At 42.4% G+C, this 17,755-nt stretch overlaps 1 protein-coding gene across 5 annotated transcripts in view; it reads right to left on the reverse strand.

Moving 5' to 3' along the window:
• The window catches only part of WDFY3 (WD repeat and FYVE domain containing 3), a 655,707-nt gene that overhangs the window by 350,124 nt on the left and 287,828 nt on the right, over positions 1-17,755 (reverse strand). For all 5 annotated transcript variants that reach the window (XM_030190597.1, XM_030190598.1, XM_030190593.1 and 2 more), the window contains 3 exons: positions 13,882-14,096; positions 7,665-7,777; positions 6,489-6,720 (listed from right to left, as the gene is read on the reverse strand). In XM_030190597.1, the coding sequence (XP_030046457.1) occupies positions 6,489-6,720; positions 7,665-7,777; positions 13,882-14,096 (560 nt within the window). The remainder of the gene's footprint in view (positions 1-6,488; positions 6,721-7,664; positions 7,778-13,881; positions 14,097-17,755) is intronic.

The raw sequence follows: 17,755 nt of genomic DNA on the forward strand, positions 1-17,755 counted from the left end.
GAGGTCGACTTTCCGGGGCTCGACACGGCGAAAACACAACCGTACCAAGTGCGGACGAAAGAAGACTGGCCGGCTCGAGACGGTTTCGGGCGGGAAGACGGCCGCGCATGCGCGGTGCGCGCGGGCGCGCGAGGGCTAGCAAAGGACTTTGCTAGTGAAGATTCCGATTGGAGGGGCTGCCGTGGACGTCACCCATCAGTGAGAACAAGCAGCCTGCTTGTCCTCGGAGAATATAAAGACACATAGAGGGGCATTTTCAATAATTCGGCCAAGTCCAATTTGGGACATTTTGCTTATTTCATCCAAAAAAGATCATCTTTTTTGAACAGGAAAAAACTGGGATTCCATTTTGAAAATGGCTCAAAGATGGACATTTTTAAACAAAAGACATCTAAAAAGAAGAGCCATTTTCCAAACTGACATGTCCAACTTATAAATACCAAAAAACTAGGCACACGAATGTCTGCCTAGCATTATTTTGAGAGAAATGGCCACACAGACGTCCCTGCAGAACAGAGGGACAACCTAGTGGTCAGTGCAGTGGATTTTAGACAATGGCACACAGGTACAACTCCCAGCATAACTCCTTTAACTTGTACTGTGAGCCCTCCAGGAACAGAATAAAACCCACTATACCTAAGAACACCCACAACATGCCCCCTTACTATTTGGCTGAACACAGTGAAAAACATCCAAATTCTGCCTTTTCAAAAATTGTGATTTAGATGTTTTTGGCAGATGGGCATGATTTTGGGCATTATGAGACGTCTGCTTCGCAAATGAGCTCCATAGGCACCCATTTTGCCTTTACAAAGCAGGTACAGAACAGGTGCTTTTTTTTTTTTACTTCTCACATATAATCCTTTTATAAAATTAGGCTCTTCATACACAAAGTATGGCACACACATGTAACATGCCAGGACAACAGAAGAACAAAAACCCTTGTAGTCGTACCAACGAAACAGTCACAAACAAGGGTGACAAAAGAGAGGACAGCAGACAATGTTTAAATTAACACCTTTATTAAACATCCAGGACGACATGAGTTTGTACTCTGGAGAGTTCAAGCGCTTCATAAGGCTTATCTATATATATAAAACTCACCCTCGTTCTATTTCCACTGACGTCACTGAAGCCAGGTTCGTAAGTTCGAAGCTCTGAAGCCACACAAAATCACAGTCTGTGGGCCCCGCCCTCGCGTCAAACGTTATGACGTTGAGGGCGGAGCACATTCTCAGCTCCAACGTTGTACTGCACTGTAGCTCTCGCACGGAGGCTGCAGGGGGGCCGGCGACACACGGAGACACAAAGGGACGGAGGGGAGCCTTGCTAGCGCCCGTTTCATTGCGATTTGAAACGGGCCTTCTTAACTAGTAGGAAATAAACAGTAAGGTTTCAAATATTACCTACATCATATTGGGCTTAGCTGTCCATCACCATACATCCAACCAAAGACTACTGAGGCAGGTCCTTGAGGACCGAAACACGACTCATGTTGAGTGCTGGATGTTTAATAAAGGTGTTAATTTGACTATTGTCTGCTGCCCTCTCTTCTGTCACCCTTGTTGTGACTGTTTTGACACATGTAACAACCATCTCTTTGAGATAGATACTGTCGGGTGGCGGAGCAGGTGGGGGAAGAGAGGTTGGTGGTTGGGAGGCGAGGATAGTGGAGGGCAGACTTATACGGTCTGTGCCAGAGCCGGTGATGGGAGGCGGGACTGGTGGTTGGGAGGCGGGAAATACTGCTGGGCAGACTTGTACGGTCTGTGCCCTGAAAAAGGCAGGTACAAATCAAGGTAAGGTATACACATATGAGTTTATCTTGTTGGGCAGACTGGATGGACCATGCAGGTCTTTTTCTGCCGTCATCTACTATGTTACTATGTCTATAAATTTTTAGCTATAAAGTTCTACTTCAGGAATGCTGTACTATTTCCCATCCCCCATCTTTCTTTATTGTCAGCCACATGCAGGAATTTCTGGCTGGTGACAGGCTCTGATGGTGCCTCATGTTGCTAGGGCAACTCCGCTACATGGTATAACTTGTTACAAATGTAATTTACTGAGAAGAGATATGGCAAGGACACCAATTGCAAGCCTCCAGCACATATGAAAGACCCAATTATTATTATAAGTACATAAGTAGTGCCATACTGGGAAAGACCAAAGGTCCATCTAGCCCAGCATCCTGTCACCGACAGTGGCCAATCCAGGTCAAGGGCACCTGGCACGCTCCCCAAACGTAAAAACATTCCAGACAAGTTATACCTAAAAATGCGGAATTATTATTATTATTTGTTGCATTTGTATCCTAACAACAAAAGTACAGCGGGTATTCTCTCAATTGTAGATAAGTGACAGAGGGGGAGAGGACCTCAGACCAGCGACACTTTTTTAATCCATGAGATTATATTCATGTAGTCACAAACATATAATCACTGGTCCTCTGCCAGCCTCCTCCCTCAAAATCCAGTAATGTGTTTCTAATATCTATTCAGTGCTAAATATCACAAACATATTCAATAGATATCAATCGCCACATCTACTTAGCTTATTGCTGCTCCAACCAGGGGCTCCCCAACGGTCCCGTTTCACCACTGAGGCTTCGTCAGGGAAAGAGCACCCTGCAACATCAAACTGTGGTGAATACCCAGCCAGCCAGTAAAGCCGCCGACAAAATACCCGGCTTTACTGGCTGGCCGGGTATTCACCACAGTTTGATGCTGCAGGGTGCTCTTTCCCTGACGAAGCCTCAGTGGCGAAACGGGACCGTTGGGGAGCCCCTGGTTGGAGCAGCAATAAGCTAAGTAGCTGTGGCGATTGATATCTATTGAATATGTTTGTGATATTTAGCACTGAATAGATATTAGAAACACATTACTGGATTTTGAGGGAGGAAGCTGGCAGAGGACCAGTGATTATATGTTTATGACTACATGAATATAATCTTATAGATTAAAAATGTGTCACTGGTCTGAGGTCCTCTCCCCCTCTGTCACTTATCTACAATTGAGATAGAATACCCGCTGTACTTTTGTTATGTTTCATAATTCAGTGGAGTGATCCCCATTTGTTTTGTATCCCACATTTTCCCACCTATTTGCAGACTCAATGTGGCTTACATTATTCCATAATGGCGATCGCCATTTCTGGAATGAGAAATACAAAGTGGTATTGCATTAAAGTTCATAAGTGACAGAGTAGATTAAGCAATCAAGTATAGAGAATTCATATTCGGAATAAGAAATAAAGTGTTATTGCGTTAAAGTTCCTTCGTGACAGAGTAACTGAGGCAGTCAAGTATAGTAAGTTCGGTTTTGTTCTGGTATGAGTTTCGTTGTCTGGTATTTAGGATGGATCATTGTGGTATGCCTTATTGAACAGGTTGGTTTTTAGTGATTTTCGGAAGTTAGGTTGTGCATTGTTTTTATGGCGTTTGGTAGTGCATTCCATAGTTGCGTGCTTATGTAGGAGAAGCTGGATGCATATGTTAATTTATATTTTAGTCCTTTGCAGCTGGGGTACTGGAGATTTAGGAATGTGCGTGCTGATCTTTTTGTGTTCTTGGTTGGTAAGTCTATGAGGTCTGACATGTAGATCGGGGCCTTGCCGTGAATGATTTTATGAACCAGAGTGCAAATTTTAAGTGTAATACATTCTTTAAGTGGGAGCCAGTGAGGTTTTTCTCTTAGGGGTTTGGCGCTTTCGTATTTCGTTTTTCCAAATATGAGTCTGGCTGCTGTGTTTTGGGCAGTTTGGAGTTTAATGATTTGTTCTTTGCATCCGGCATAGATTGCATTGCAGTAATCTAGGTGGCTTAGCACCATGATTGTACCAGGCTGTGAAATATTTCCCTTGGGAAGAAAGGTTTTACTCTTTTGAGTTTCCACATTGAATGGAACATTTTCTTTGTTGTATTTTTCGCATGGCTTTCTAGTGTGAGATTTCGGTCAATTTTCAGGCTATCTGAAACAAGAAGGGTATAGTTTGGAGTGTTTATAATGGCGGTTTTGTTCGTGTTATATTGTGATGAGAGGATGAGACATTGTGTTTTTTCTGTGTTGAGTTTTAATTGAAATGCATCCGCCCATGAATTCATGATTTGGAGGCTGTGTTTGATTTCATTTGTGATTTCTGTTGGATCATGTTTGAACGGGATGTAGATGTGACATCATCCGCGTAGATGTAGGGATTAAGGCCTTGGTTGGATAGCAATTTGGCTTGAGGTGTCATCATTAGGTTGAAAAGGGTCGGTAAAAGCCGTGATCCTTGGGGTACTCCGCATTCTGGTTTCCATGGTGATGTATTTGAATTTGATATCACTTGTTATGTTCTTGCGGTTAGGAAGCCTTTGATCCAACTAAGTACGTTTCCTCCAATCCCTGATTGTGATTCATGTAATATTGAGAATTTGTTTAAGTAATTGGTAAGCTGCTTGGTTACCATACTTTCCATTAGTTTGACTGTCAGAGGGATAGATGCTACCGGGCGGTAGTTGGTTATGTCATTTGCTTTTTTCTTTGAATCTTTAGGTATTGGGATGAGTAGTATGTTTCCTTTATCCTTAGGGAAGAGTCCGTGTTGTAACATGTAGTTTAGGTTTGTCATGAGGTCTGTTATGAAGCGTTGAGGGGCGGAGTTTATTAGGTTGTTGGGGCATATGTCCAGTTTGCAGTGGGATTTGGCGAACCTGTTGATATCTTTGGGTGACGGTTTCATCAGTAAGTAGAGCGAAGTTTGTCCAGATTCAGTCTGCTGGATATTCATCGGGAATTGGGTCCAGACAGTCAATGAATTTTTTGTGGTCAGTGGTATTAAGTGGTAAGGTGAGTCGTAGCTTTACAATTTTCTCGTTGAAGTATTTGACAAGGTTGTCTGCTGATGGGGTGTCTGTGTTGGTTGTAGTAACCAGTGTGGTATCTAGTAGTTTGTTCACGAGTTGGAAACGTTTACACGTGTCTTTGTAGTCTGGCCCTATTTTGGTTTTGTAGTATGACCTTTTGGTTTGTCTTATTGCATATTTGTATTTTCTTTGCATTTGTTTCCATGCGTTGTGTATTCATCTTTTATTTTATTCCATGCTCGTTCAAGCCTCCTAACTTGTGTTTTTAGTTTTTCCAGTTCTTCGCTAAAACACGGTATCGAGTTGTGTCTTCGTGAGGTTCTTTTTTGTAGTGGTGCTATGTTGTCTTATGTGCTTCTACATCTGTTGTCCCAATCTAGGAGATAGTGTTTCGAGTCCGTTTGTGCTGTCCATTCGTCAATTACAAGTCTTCAGCACATATGCAGCACCTATGATTGGTCCAGGGTAGAGGAGAGGTGGATGCTCATCACTGCCTATAAAACCACGCTGTAGACAAACTCTGAAAAACTAGGCATGCTTGGAAACAGTTTTTCAGATCCGTCCAATGGCCTGTTTTTTCCCCTGAAGGGGGTGCTCTCCCCCCTTCATAGAAACTAATTCTCTATATCTAAGAAGCTTTCTTTCATTCTTTCTTTCTGTTCTGTGACCTTTGTATGAGGAATAAACTTTCCTTATTCCTTTTTTTCTTCTTTATATAATTAGTATGATTATATATAATTACCACAGGTAATGTTTCGTAAGGTTGTTATAACTTTACAACTGATATCTGATGCTGTGCTGGTGGGTGAGTAATAAAAAGACTTTTAATTCTCTCTAATTCCTGTTGAATTTTTTGCTTGTAATATTTCGTAATATGTTTAGAGAATAGCAAACCAAATGCGCAGCCTAGTACAATACTACTTGATGGCCAAAACTCAACCAAAAGAGATATCAACAGGCAGCAGCAGAGTGAGGAATTTTGTTCGGTCCAACAACAACAATCACCATCATTCTGGAAGTACAGCATTTTTCTACACTTTTCTACACTTCCTATCCAAAAGGGAGCTCAGTAACGATTTCCACAGACTAGGTCAGTGGTCTCCACTGAAGGAGAGCCACCATATATTCTCTCATGCAAGGCCTTGACACAGTGTTTGTCGATTACGTTCACCCCACCAGCCTGCTTTCAAGGAGGTGGGCATTTCCAAGTGCATTCTCTTTGTCTGAGAAATGTTTTGTTCTTCAAGCATGAGGCTCTTCCTCCCATCTACTTCCCTCTTTCTGTTGTGAGCTTTAATAGAGAGGCAAAGCACAGCAGATAAAAAAAAAAAGCCAGAATGATGATGAAGGCCACACAGGAGGTCTCCAGGGGCCACCATTGGTACCCAGGCCTTGCATTGAAGAATACAGGACTAGGTTCTATCTACTGTGCAACAGCATCTCTTTAAAAACAAAAATAAAGAAAAGAAAAAAAGCAAAGAAATCCAGACTAGGTTGGATGTAATTTTTTGTGTAACTCGTTTAGGACTGTAGGATAGTACAAGACATTAAAAAAAAAAAAAAATATATATATATATATATACACACACACACACACACACACATATACTCCTACTTGCAGTTGAACACTGTCAGCCCTTACCCGAACCCTTCCAAAGATGTGTCAAACTCAACGAATGCAGGAGTGACTGATGATCCATGAAGCCTGATGTCATGTGGGGTTGTCATGGAGACCAGACACTTCACTCGGGTCAGTGGCACAGTGCTGCCTTCTGCTGACTTCACCAGGCTCCGACTTATTCGATAGTGGTTGTCCTCATTCACACCAAATACACTGTCAGCCCCTAGACCATCCATGGACAGGATCATACTGCCTATAAAAGGACAACAGAACAGGCCTTAGGGAAAGAGGAAGCAAGGACCACAGTCACTCACACTCTCAGGTTCTCAGAAGATGCAGTTCCAGAGACAGAGGCTACTGCTGCTAGTAATGAATTTAAAACTTGTAAATTAGCATCAATTTCATGTTTGCCCAGAAATGTATTCTTTACCCACCCTTTTACAGCATAATCCTACCTGGAGGAAATACTAAAAACATGAACGCCACTTTTCATAAAACCACACTGTAATGAGGTATAGCAGTAATCATTGCTGAAGGACTGTCATACAGTGGGTGGATTAAATAACCCATATTTTGCAGAATTAAAAGGTAAGAGTCTGTCATCTATTTATTACTAAATTTACATGCTCTCTCTCTTCACAGGAAGGCATTTTTCTGTTTTTATAAAATCCTGCTCAGGAGCAGCAAATATTAGCCTGTAAAGTGTGTGCTTCTTTTACAAAATACAAACTGTAACCTCTCCAACTTCCACAGAATCAATAGAATTATATCAAATGTCCTCAGCGGTGACACTCGTTGGTAGTATATTTTCTACCAATATAAGGATTGCTCACCCACTTCCTCTTCAGGCAGATGGCAATTTTTCATTGCAATTATCACAGAAATTCTTAAATTTATATCCACAATCTTCTTCAAAACTTTTCATACATAATTAAATAGAATATTCAGCTGTGATCATAAAGAAGTCAGGTCAGGGTCTAAAATAGCATAAGTAAGAAGTAAAATAGCTAAAATAGCATAAGTATGGGGTAAAATAATACATGTTAACAGTAGCCCATATTGATAACTACATCACAAAATACACTGCAGTACAACACCCACTGTTCACCATCTTCAGGGTGTTCATTTTGGGTACCTGGAACTGATGGCACTGGTAGGAAAGCAATAAACGTTTTTTTTTTTGTTATGAGCACTTACTTCTCATTTCTGGTTCATAACTTAGTGAACTGGGTTTATGAACCCTGTACAATTTTAGTAGCTTCTTGTCCCAGGCTCCACAATTCAAAGGATTCGCTAGACGCAGAAATTCCCTGGGATTAAAAAAAAAATAGAATAAGTAAACAAAACCCCTAGTTTTGTTTAAAATCTGATGTTGACTGCTTAACATTCATCATAGTACATAGTAAACAACTGAAGTCTAAGAACATTAGAAGGTGTTATGCGACTTCCTGTAATTCACACAGTAAACGTTACAAAGGGCAATGGGGCAAATGCTTAAGCAAGTATGGGATTATTTTAATAGTAGAAAACCGCCTTTTCTTCTCCTATACTTAGGTGAGTCAGTATAATATAGCACTTTGCGTAACTGCTACCTTTCTGTGCATTTACAACATGCAAGAAGCATCTAACCACAACCACCTAAGTTCATGTTTTCTAGGCAGACGTACAGATGAGCAGAACTCATACTTCTGCACATAGCTTACAGGATACCATAAGCTTTACGCATATCTCTGGCACTTAGGCACATACACTTACATCAGCATTATGGCTGGTGTGTGTTGGCACCTAGGTGCATATGAGTGTGCATACACAGTTATGCTGCTGTTTCTTTATAGAATAGGGCTTCTTACCAGGCGCCCAGTTACTGAGTTCCCCCCCTGATGTGTATGTGATACAGGAAAGTTGACATGTTTGTTAGACTGCTGTATCACCATTATAGATACCTAATGTACTTTGTAAAGTTTAATTCATCTTCAGCTTTACTGTACGCTCGAGAGTGTGGAGATGTTTGAATGTATTTGCATGTAATGGAAGTGGTGGTATGTGTTTTCCTTCTGGGACTAGGTTGTATGGGAAAAAATAAACTCAGTTTTCAGTTATGTTATTACCAAAGTTGTGCCTCTTGGGACTACACGAGGGCAGTTATGTCCCAACTGACAGCAAATGCATAATCATGGAGCACTGCACATTCAAAGGGACATATATATATATATATATACTAGTAAAAAAGGCCCATTTCTCACACAAATGAAACGAGCGCTAGCAAGGTTATCATGTAATGGCATAAGTGTATAAGTATTGCTATACTATGAAAGACCAAAGGTCCATCGAGCCCAGCATCCTGTTTCCAACAGGGGCCAATCCAGGTCACAAATTCCAGGCAAGATCCCAAAAAAGTACAAAACATTTTATACTGCTTATCCCAGAAATAGTGGATTTTCCCCAAGTCCATTTAATAATGGACTATGGACTTTTCCTTTAGGAAGCCGTCCAAACCTTTTTAAACTCCGCTAAGCTAACCGCCTTTACCACATTCTCTGGCAACGAATTCCAGAGTTTAATTACACATTGAGTGAAGAAATATTTTCTCCGATTCGTTTTAAATTTACTACATTGTAGCTTCATCGCATGCCCCCTAGTCCTAGTATTTTTGGAAAGCGTGAACAGATGCTTCACATCTACCCGTTCAACTCCACTCATTATTTTATAGACCTCTATCATATCTCCCCTCAGCCACCTTTTCTCCAAGCTGAAGAGCCCTAGCCACTTTAGCCTTTCCTCATAGGGAAGTCGTCCCATCCCCTTTATCATTTTTGTCGCCCTTCTCTGCACCTTTTCTAATTCCACTATATCTTTTTTGAGATGCGGCGACCAGAATTGAACACAATATTCGAGGTGCGGTCGCACCATGGAGCGATACAAAGGCATTCTAACATCCTCATTTTTGTTTTCCATTCCTTTCCTAATAATACCTAACATTCTATTTGCTTTCTTAGCCACAGCAGCACACTGAGCAGAAGGTTTCAACGTATCAACGACAACACCTAGATCCCTTTCTTGGTCTGTGCAGTGCTTTTTTTTTGTAGAAAAAAGGTACCGGTACTCATTATGGGTGGTGTCACCACATATGGCTCCACCCCTTTGTAGCCACACCCACATTAGCCACACCCCTTACACCAGCCATGGCGCATATAAACAGACATCCTTGAAAATATTATACTAGTATAGGAGAAAAAATAACATGATTTTTTTTCATTATAAATATTTTCTGTAAGCTGTTGCAGCTCCAGTATACCCAGTGCAAAATAAGACAGCAGATGTAAATTCTCAAATTGGACATATTCCAAACACTAAAATGAAAATAAAAGGATTTTTTCTACCTTTGTTGTCTGGTGACTGTTTTTCTATCCATATTGGTCCCAGTCTCTGATTCTGCTGCTCTCTATCTGTTCTCTTAACTCCGTTTCCAGGACTTCCTTTCCATTTATTTCTTTACTTTCCTCCTTTCTTCTTCATTTCGTGCCCTACATCCATAAGTAAAAGCTGGGTCCTCCTCCATGGAACTGACTGGAGGAGGTATAACGTGGATCCAGCTTTTGCCTATTTTCTCCATCCATGTGCAGTTTTTCTCCTCTCTTCCCTTTCCCTCATCTCCATCCATGTGCATCTTCTTCTTTTTTCTTTCCTCCCCTCAATCCATGCCCAGCATTTCTCCTCTCTCTTCAGTCCCCTGTATCCATATAAAGCAATAATTCTCCCTCCCCTCTCCACCATCCAAGACCAGCATTTCTCCTCTCTCCCCGCCAACTCCTCCATCCATCCATGTCCAGCAATTCTCCTCTTTCTCCTGCTCTCATCTCCATCCACTTTTAGCATTTCTCCTCTCTCCCCTGCCCTCCCCTCATGTCCAGTGATTCTCCTCTCTCCCCTGCCCTTCCCTTCCATCCATGTCCAGTGAATCTCTCTTCGCTGACCTACCCTCACATCCATGTCCAGCATGTCTCCTCTCTCCCCTGCCCTCCTCCCCTCTCAACCATGTGCAGTGATTCTCCTCTGCCCCATCCTCCCCTGCCATCCATGTCCAGCGATTCTCCTTTCCCCTGCTCTCCCCTCCCATCCATGTCCAGTGATTCTCCTCTCCCCTGCCCTCCCATCCCATCCATGTCCAGCGATTCTCCTCTGCCCCCTGCCCTCCCCTGTCCGTCCAGCAATTCTCTCTCCCCTGCCCTCCCCTCTCATCCATGCCCAGCGATTCTCCTCTCTCCCCTGCCCTTGTCCAGCAATTCTCTCTTCTCTGCCCTCCTCTCCCCTCTATGTCCAGCATCTCCTCTCTCCCATGCCCTCCCCTCTCATCCATGCCCAGCGATTCTCCTCTCTCCCCTGTCCAGCAATTCTCTCTTCCCTGCCCTCCTCTCCCCTTTATGTCCAGCTTGTCTTCTCTATCCCCTGCCCTCCTGTCCATGTCCAGCAATTCTCTCTCCCCTGCCCTTCCCCCTCCATGTCCAGCATGTTTCTTCTCTCCCCTGCCCTCCCCTCATCCATGCCCAGCAATTCTCCTCTCTCCCCTGCCCTCCCCTGTCCATGTCCAGCATGTCACCTCTCTCCCCTGCCCTCCCCTCTCATCCAAGTCGTGGCGAACCGGCAGTGAAGGCAGTAGTGCTCACTGAGGCAGGCACGCAGGCAGGTTCATCTCCTCTCGCATCGCTTCCCTCTGTGCGTCCCACTCAAGAGGAGACGAACCTGCCTGCGTGCCTGCCTCAGTGAGCACTGCTGCCTTCACTTCTGGTTCGCCGCAACATGGAGAGGTGAGGGCAGGGGAGAGAGGCAACATGCTGGAAATGGAGGGCAGGGGAGGGGAGAGAGAATTGCTGGACATGGAGGGGAGGGCATGGGAGAGAGGAGACATGCTGGACATGGACAGGGGAGGGCAGGGGAGAGAGGAGAATTGCTGGGCATGGATGAGGGGAGGGAAGGATGAGAGGAGACATGCTGGATATAAAGGGGGAAGGGCAGGGGAGAGAGAATTGCTGGACATGGACGGGAGGGCAGCAAAAAAAATGGCCTTTATGTTTTTTAAAATCTTTTATAAAATTAACCCCTAAACATACGAGTTCCCTATCCATGAATTTTGGTGCTACTCTAGAGATAGTGGTGCTGAAAATTCCATATTGCACCATGGTGGAGCAAGGGCAAGTCACCAAACTATACAAAAAAAATGACATTCAACCCCTAACCGTACAGCTAAGTGTTTAGTTTAGGACAAAAAAATATATATATTACTTTGTCAATACAAGTGGTGGAGTCCTTAAAATCATCCTTCTCTTTTCCCTGAGTTATAAAGGCGATATGAAACTTAGGGGTTTAGCTGACTGCGCACTTCTTTGAGAGCAATTTTGGTGGATTTGGAGAGGTGGCAAGACTTGTCAATATCACGGTTTGGGACAATAGCAACTGTTAAAATGAATATTTTGCCACATTTGCTTTACCTATTCCAGGTGCTCCCGTTGAAGATGCCTAGGGGGTACCTTTCGAATCTTCAAAACCGAATTACTAGATTTGAGCAGGCAAGCACCCAAGGTTGCCAAGATCTTTTCTTTATCAGGATAAGAGGAAGGGAGGTTTGGGGGTCCCAAACATTTTTTGGTATTATCCAGCAGCGCAGGTCCACAAGGCAATGGAATGGTACCAGGGAAAACCACACAAGCTATGGGTTCATCTGGAACAATATTCCTTAGGCTCGTGTCCGTTGGGAGCCCTTATGTGGCTTCCACGTAAACAGAGGTCCTTGGGGATAGGACTGTGTCCTGCAATACACACCATGCTCTACTACTGGGATGGGCTTTTTCCCGACCAGGATCGGGTTCTTTCGCACCTTACCCCCATAGCATTTAATCCTCTATTTCCACTGGGTACCGTGCAGGGAGTTTTCACTAGGTGGTACGACGCGGGCCTTCGGACATGGGGACAGTTATTTGAAGATGCTTCCTTATTAAGTTTCTCTTCACTTGTGGATGAGTTTCCTTTTATAGCCTCAGATAGATATACCTATATTCAGATTTCCCACCTTCTTAGTAAGGCTTCTATTCGCTCTACAATCACACGAGAATGCTCTTTTTTGGAGAATCTTTGTGAAGACTCAGAATCTATGAGGGGCATGATCACAAGCCTGTACAAGTATTTGGGCTTGCGAGTACCTATATATAATTTACATAGACAAAACTGGCAGCGTGAACTTGCGATAGAATTGAGGGATGAGTGGGAGGTTCTTGAGGGGGCTACTTCGAAGGTGTCTATGTGCCTTTTAAGGAAAATGCAGTCAAAGTGCTTAGATGGTACTTGACTCCTGTCAGACTTTGACATATGTTCCCATCAGTGTTGGACATGTGTTGGCGGGGTTGTGGGGTGCCTGGTACGATGGGGCATATTTGGTGGTCCTGCACCAAAATTGGGGTCTTTTGGAAAGCCATATCTTACAAATTGCAGAAGTGGGTGGGCTGTCAAATACCGTGGGCACCAACATTCTTCCTTTTTCCCCAAGAAAGTACCGGGTCTGAAGTTGTCACAGGCCATCTTGGTAAAATATGCCATGTGTGCAGCCAGAATGGAAGTAGCTGCCCACTGGAAACAGAGGACATCCCCACCCATAGCGAAATGGCTGAGCAAGCTGTGGTATATTTGTGAGATGGAACGCCTAGTGGCAGAGCGTAGACATCAGCACTGTAAGTGGGAATCAGTGTGGGAACCCTTTATTTCACATTGTTTAGTGTAATTAGTTTTGATGCTTGATATGAAGCTCTCTGTGGATGTGGGGGGGGGGGTTATCAGTTTGTTTTTACATTTATGATTGGGGTAGGTTGGGGGGGATGGATGTTTTTGGGTATTATAAACTGTATCAAAAAGTTTAAGTTTTCTTTGCTTTACCTAGCAAGTGTGGGTTGGATAGAATGCTGCTTGATAAAGTAACTTTCAGATAATGTTAAAGCATTGAAGTTATTGATGTATTATGTAAGCTCTTTATCCATGCTTATACTGTCAATAAAGACTTCTTATAAATAAAAAAAAAAGAGAAGCTAAACAAACATTGGCAGAGGAAATGAAAATAATCTATCAGATATCTGACCATAAAAAATTTTATTACTTCTTTAGATCCACACATCCGGCTCCTGTAACTGTTTCCTACAACAATCCTGCCAGAACATAGAAACAAACATCACCTTAACATTTAAATGCTCAACCTGACTTTCCAATGTTTATAGTACACTGTCTCACTAAACAGTGACCACAACGCAATAGGCACAATGAGGATATTCCCAGTGACAGCTTTGCTCAAGGGCAATTTCCCAACACCTCTCCTCCAATTCCCCTTACAAACTTCTTCTCTCTGCAGTGATCTATGAAACAGTGGCAGTCTAACCTCAATACCATAGGCTCCAGCGCTTGAGAGGCCAGCCTTTCAAACATCCTCTGGAGCGGGGGGTGCAGCGCATGGTCCTCATCAGCAAGTGCAGCACTGCATCTCTGTAGAAGCCGCTTGTGGAGTCCCGCTTCACACATGACTTGCTGGTTTCTCTCAGTGTGTACCAGTGACTGCAAGATGTTTGCTACGGCGAGCTGCAGGTCCAGGGCGTGCTGCCAAAAATTACCACACACACACAGAGTGTAAGCTAAATCCTTAGCACAAGCTTTAATGCATTATTATTATTATTATCATCATCACCACCACTTGTATAGTGCACAAATGTACACAGAATTTTACAGAAAATCAGAAGAGAGACAGTCCCTGTTCACAGAGGCTTACAATAAAAAACAAACAAGGGGCTCTGAGGTAAAACTTCAATGCCATGAGAGAGATCTAAAGTAGGGCCTATAGTATCACCTTTCTTTTTGCTAAGTTATTTTGTCAAAAAAGGCGGTCCAATTCTTCATGGGATGAACAGTTAAGAATAGGTACGATTATTTGTTATCTACAGAAAGCACATAGCTGAAAAAAAAATCAATCAGTTACAAATCAGATTAAGTAAATAATTATATTTGATAAGAGTAAAACAAAATGTCAGCTTGCTCAAAGGATATCCAAATAAAAACCAACATGGCAGTATTTTGGCAAAAGCATAAAACAGGTGATAAAACACAATAAATATGAAAAATAAAAGGCAAGGTTTATATGTATATTTGTGCATGTATATCTATATATTATATGTATGTATATATAAAGGGGATGAGGGAGGGAGAGATAGATGTTGCATTTTATACAAACGTTTATATACTAAAGCCACATTAAAGAGTAAGCAAGTAGCAAGTTCTGGTGGTTAATAAAGCATTGCTTGACGTTTATTTTGATACAAATCACCCAAATTTGCTTAACCGACACTGTTTAATTTCAAAGTCATTCTAAAATCTTTTCTCCTCTTTGATGCATATGACCCCTACATTGCCTTCCTTACCTTCAGGACCAGACTGAGAGGGTGCTGTTCTATACCTGTTCTATCTGCAATGACCAAGGGACACTCAATGAAATTACATGCAGTGGCGTAGCAAGGGCGTAGCGGTCCGCCCCGGGTGCCTGCAGGTGGTGGGGGGGGGGGGGGGGGATGCTCCGCTCCAGCTGCTCCCCTGCCTTTAAAAAAAAAATTGTGAAGCCGAGTCACAGGCAGGCAGCGCCTCCCGTCTGCCCTGCTTGTAAAAGAAGTAAACCTCTTTGTCGTCGTCAGGCCTTTCTTCACTGGGTCCTGCCCTCCTCTGAGGTAACTTCCTCAGGTCAGGATAGGACACTGTAACAGCACTATACTATATTGACCTAAGAAAGGATGTTTTGGCCTCTGAAAGCTAAATGTATTAGTCCAATAAAATGGTATTATTTTATTTTCTATATTTGTTTTATTTCTATTTGTTAATTTGTAAAGTGGTGATTGGTACATGTTTTTCAAATTTACATCTGCTGTCTTTATATTTTGCACAGTACTAGGGGACATTTTCTGTTTCTGTGGTGTTGCATTGTATGCAGAGTCTGGCAACTTGGGGGTTGTTTAATTTTTGTCTAAATAGAAAGTTTATTATTATTCTATAGTGGATTAGGGTGTATCTGTGTTTGTGAAAAAGACATGGCTTTCAGTTGGCATTGACTGTGCAGGATCGACGATCTGTACTATTCTGTCTGGTTTCGTTTTACAATAGGTGAATTGATGATCTAGTGCTCACTGTAGTGTTTAAAATGCTTTCCTTTTCCTTGTGTGATTCGTAGAAATGACTGCTTATGGTATGGTAGAATTGCTCTATAAGTCCTGAGTGTTTTGTATTCTCGGCATGCCTAATACTAGATTTTGGAGGGGGGGGGGGGTGTTAAAAAATGACCGGCCCCAGGTGTCAACTACCTTAGCTACGCCACTGATTACATGGAAATAATTTTAAAACAAATAGGAGGAAATATTTTTTCACTCAAAAAATAAACTTTGGAACCTGTTGCCGGAGGATGCGGTAACAGCGGTTAGCGTATGTGTTTAGAAAATGTTTGGACAAGTTCTTGGAGGAAAAGTCCATAGTCTGTTATTGAGATGGACATGGGGGAAGCCACTGCTTGCCCTGGGATTGGTAGCATTTAATGTTGTTACACTGTGGATTTCTGTCAAGTACTTGTGACCTGGCTTGTCCACTGTTGGAAGCAGGATACTGGGCTAGATGGACCACTGGTCTGACTCAGTATGGCTATTCTTATGTTCTTATCTAATGAAAGTAGTTCCCTCTCTTTCTTTTCCCTATGGTTAAATTACATACGATTCAAAGGCGATATATCAAATGTTTAATAAACTTGAAACTCGTGTGTGCACATGTATGTGCATGGAATGCAGATACACAATGGTAGTATTAAATTATTTGATGCTGTTTATTTGTATCACTGAAGTTCGGAATACTAGAGAATTTTTTTATAATGATATGCTTTTAAGCAATTAAGAAATGATCATTTTTATGGACTACATTTATGGAAATTTTAGTCCTTGGTCCATAATATATAACATTTTGCAATTCTGTATGATTAGTGTAATGTTGACATTTTTATACAATTCTTATATTTTAAAGATTTTTAGGTTCTTTCCCTTTGGCTTTATGCAAACAGGAATCTTAAATGTTACGTTCACTACCTTTGGTATGTTTTCAACGTATGGTATTTTTATACACATTTTACATACGTATATAATCATATTTTGACTTTTATTGGATTTTACAGATTTCTTACGTTGTATGCCCTGACACAGGCTTGACCTAAACACTGCCACACTGGGTTTTAGTTGAATATCCTTTTAACAAGTTGACATTTTGATATTTTGTTTTAATTTTTTACTCTTATTAAATATAATAAATTAATCAGATTTGTACCTAATTGAATTTTTCACACCTGTGATCTACTGTGAATTGTTTTCTGTTTTGGAACTTGATTTGCATGCAGACATACTGCATGTCTTTTTTGCCTCATTTGTTATTTACCCATGCAAAAAATAGTTTACACCTTTGTTTCACACCAAGAGGTCCTTTACCTGCAGTAAGCACTAGTGTGTGCTTACCACAGCTTAAAAGGCTTACCGCTGGACATGCTAAGACACCCCGTGATAATTCTGCAATCTGCACATGCAACCCAAACACTAAAAAAATCTTTCTTTTTTTTTTGCAGAGGGGTGTGTCCACGTAAATTCAAGAATTACTCAGACCAATTGCTGATTTGCATTTTCATCCCCTTCCCATATGAATTTTGGCCAGACAACTCAAGGTATGGCCTAAATGTATCCAATTAACTATGTGGGGTAAAACAATTGTGCTAGCCAATTTGTGCAGATATTCAGTGCTATCTGGCAAAACATACCCAGGTAAGGATCCTTTTTACTAAAGCGAATGCTACATACCTGTAGAAGGTATTCTCCGAGGACAGCAGGCTGATTGTTCTCACTGATGGGTGACGTCCACGGCAGCCCCTCCAATCGGAAACTTCACTAGCAAAGTCCTTTGCTAGCCCTCGCGCGCCCGCGCGCACCGCGCATGCGCGGCCGTCTTCCCGCCCGAAACCGGCTCGAGCCGGCCAGTCCAGTATGTAGCAAGACAATACACTTCAAGGGAAGACACAACTCCAAAGGGGAGGCGGGCGGGTTTGTGAGAACAATCAGCCTGCTGTCCTCGGAGAATACCTTCTACAGGTATGTAGCATTCGCTTTCTCCGAGGACAAGCAGGCTGCTTGTTCTCACTGATGGGGTATCCCTAGCCCCCAGGCTCACTCAAAACAACAACATTGGTCAATTGGGCC

The sequence above is a fragment of the Microcaecilia unicolor genome, chromosome 2 (genome assembly GCF_901765095.1).
Source record: "Microcaecilia unicolor chromosome 2, aMicUni1.1, whole genome shotgun sequence".
Lineage (NCBI taxonomy): Eukaryota > Metazoa > Chordata > Amphibia > Gymnophiona > Siphonopidae > Microcaecilia > Microcaecilia unicolor.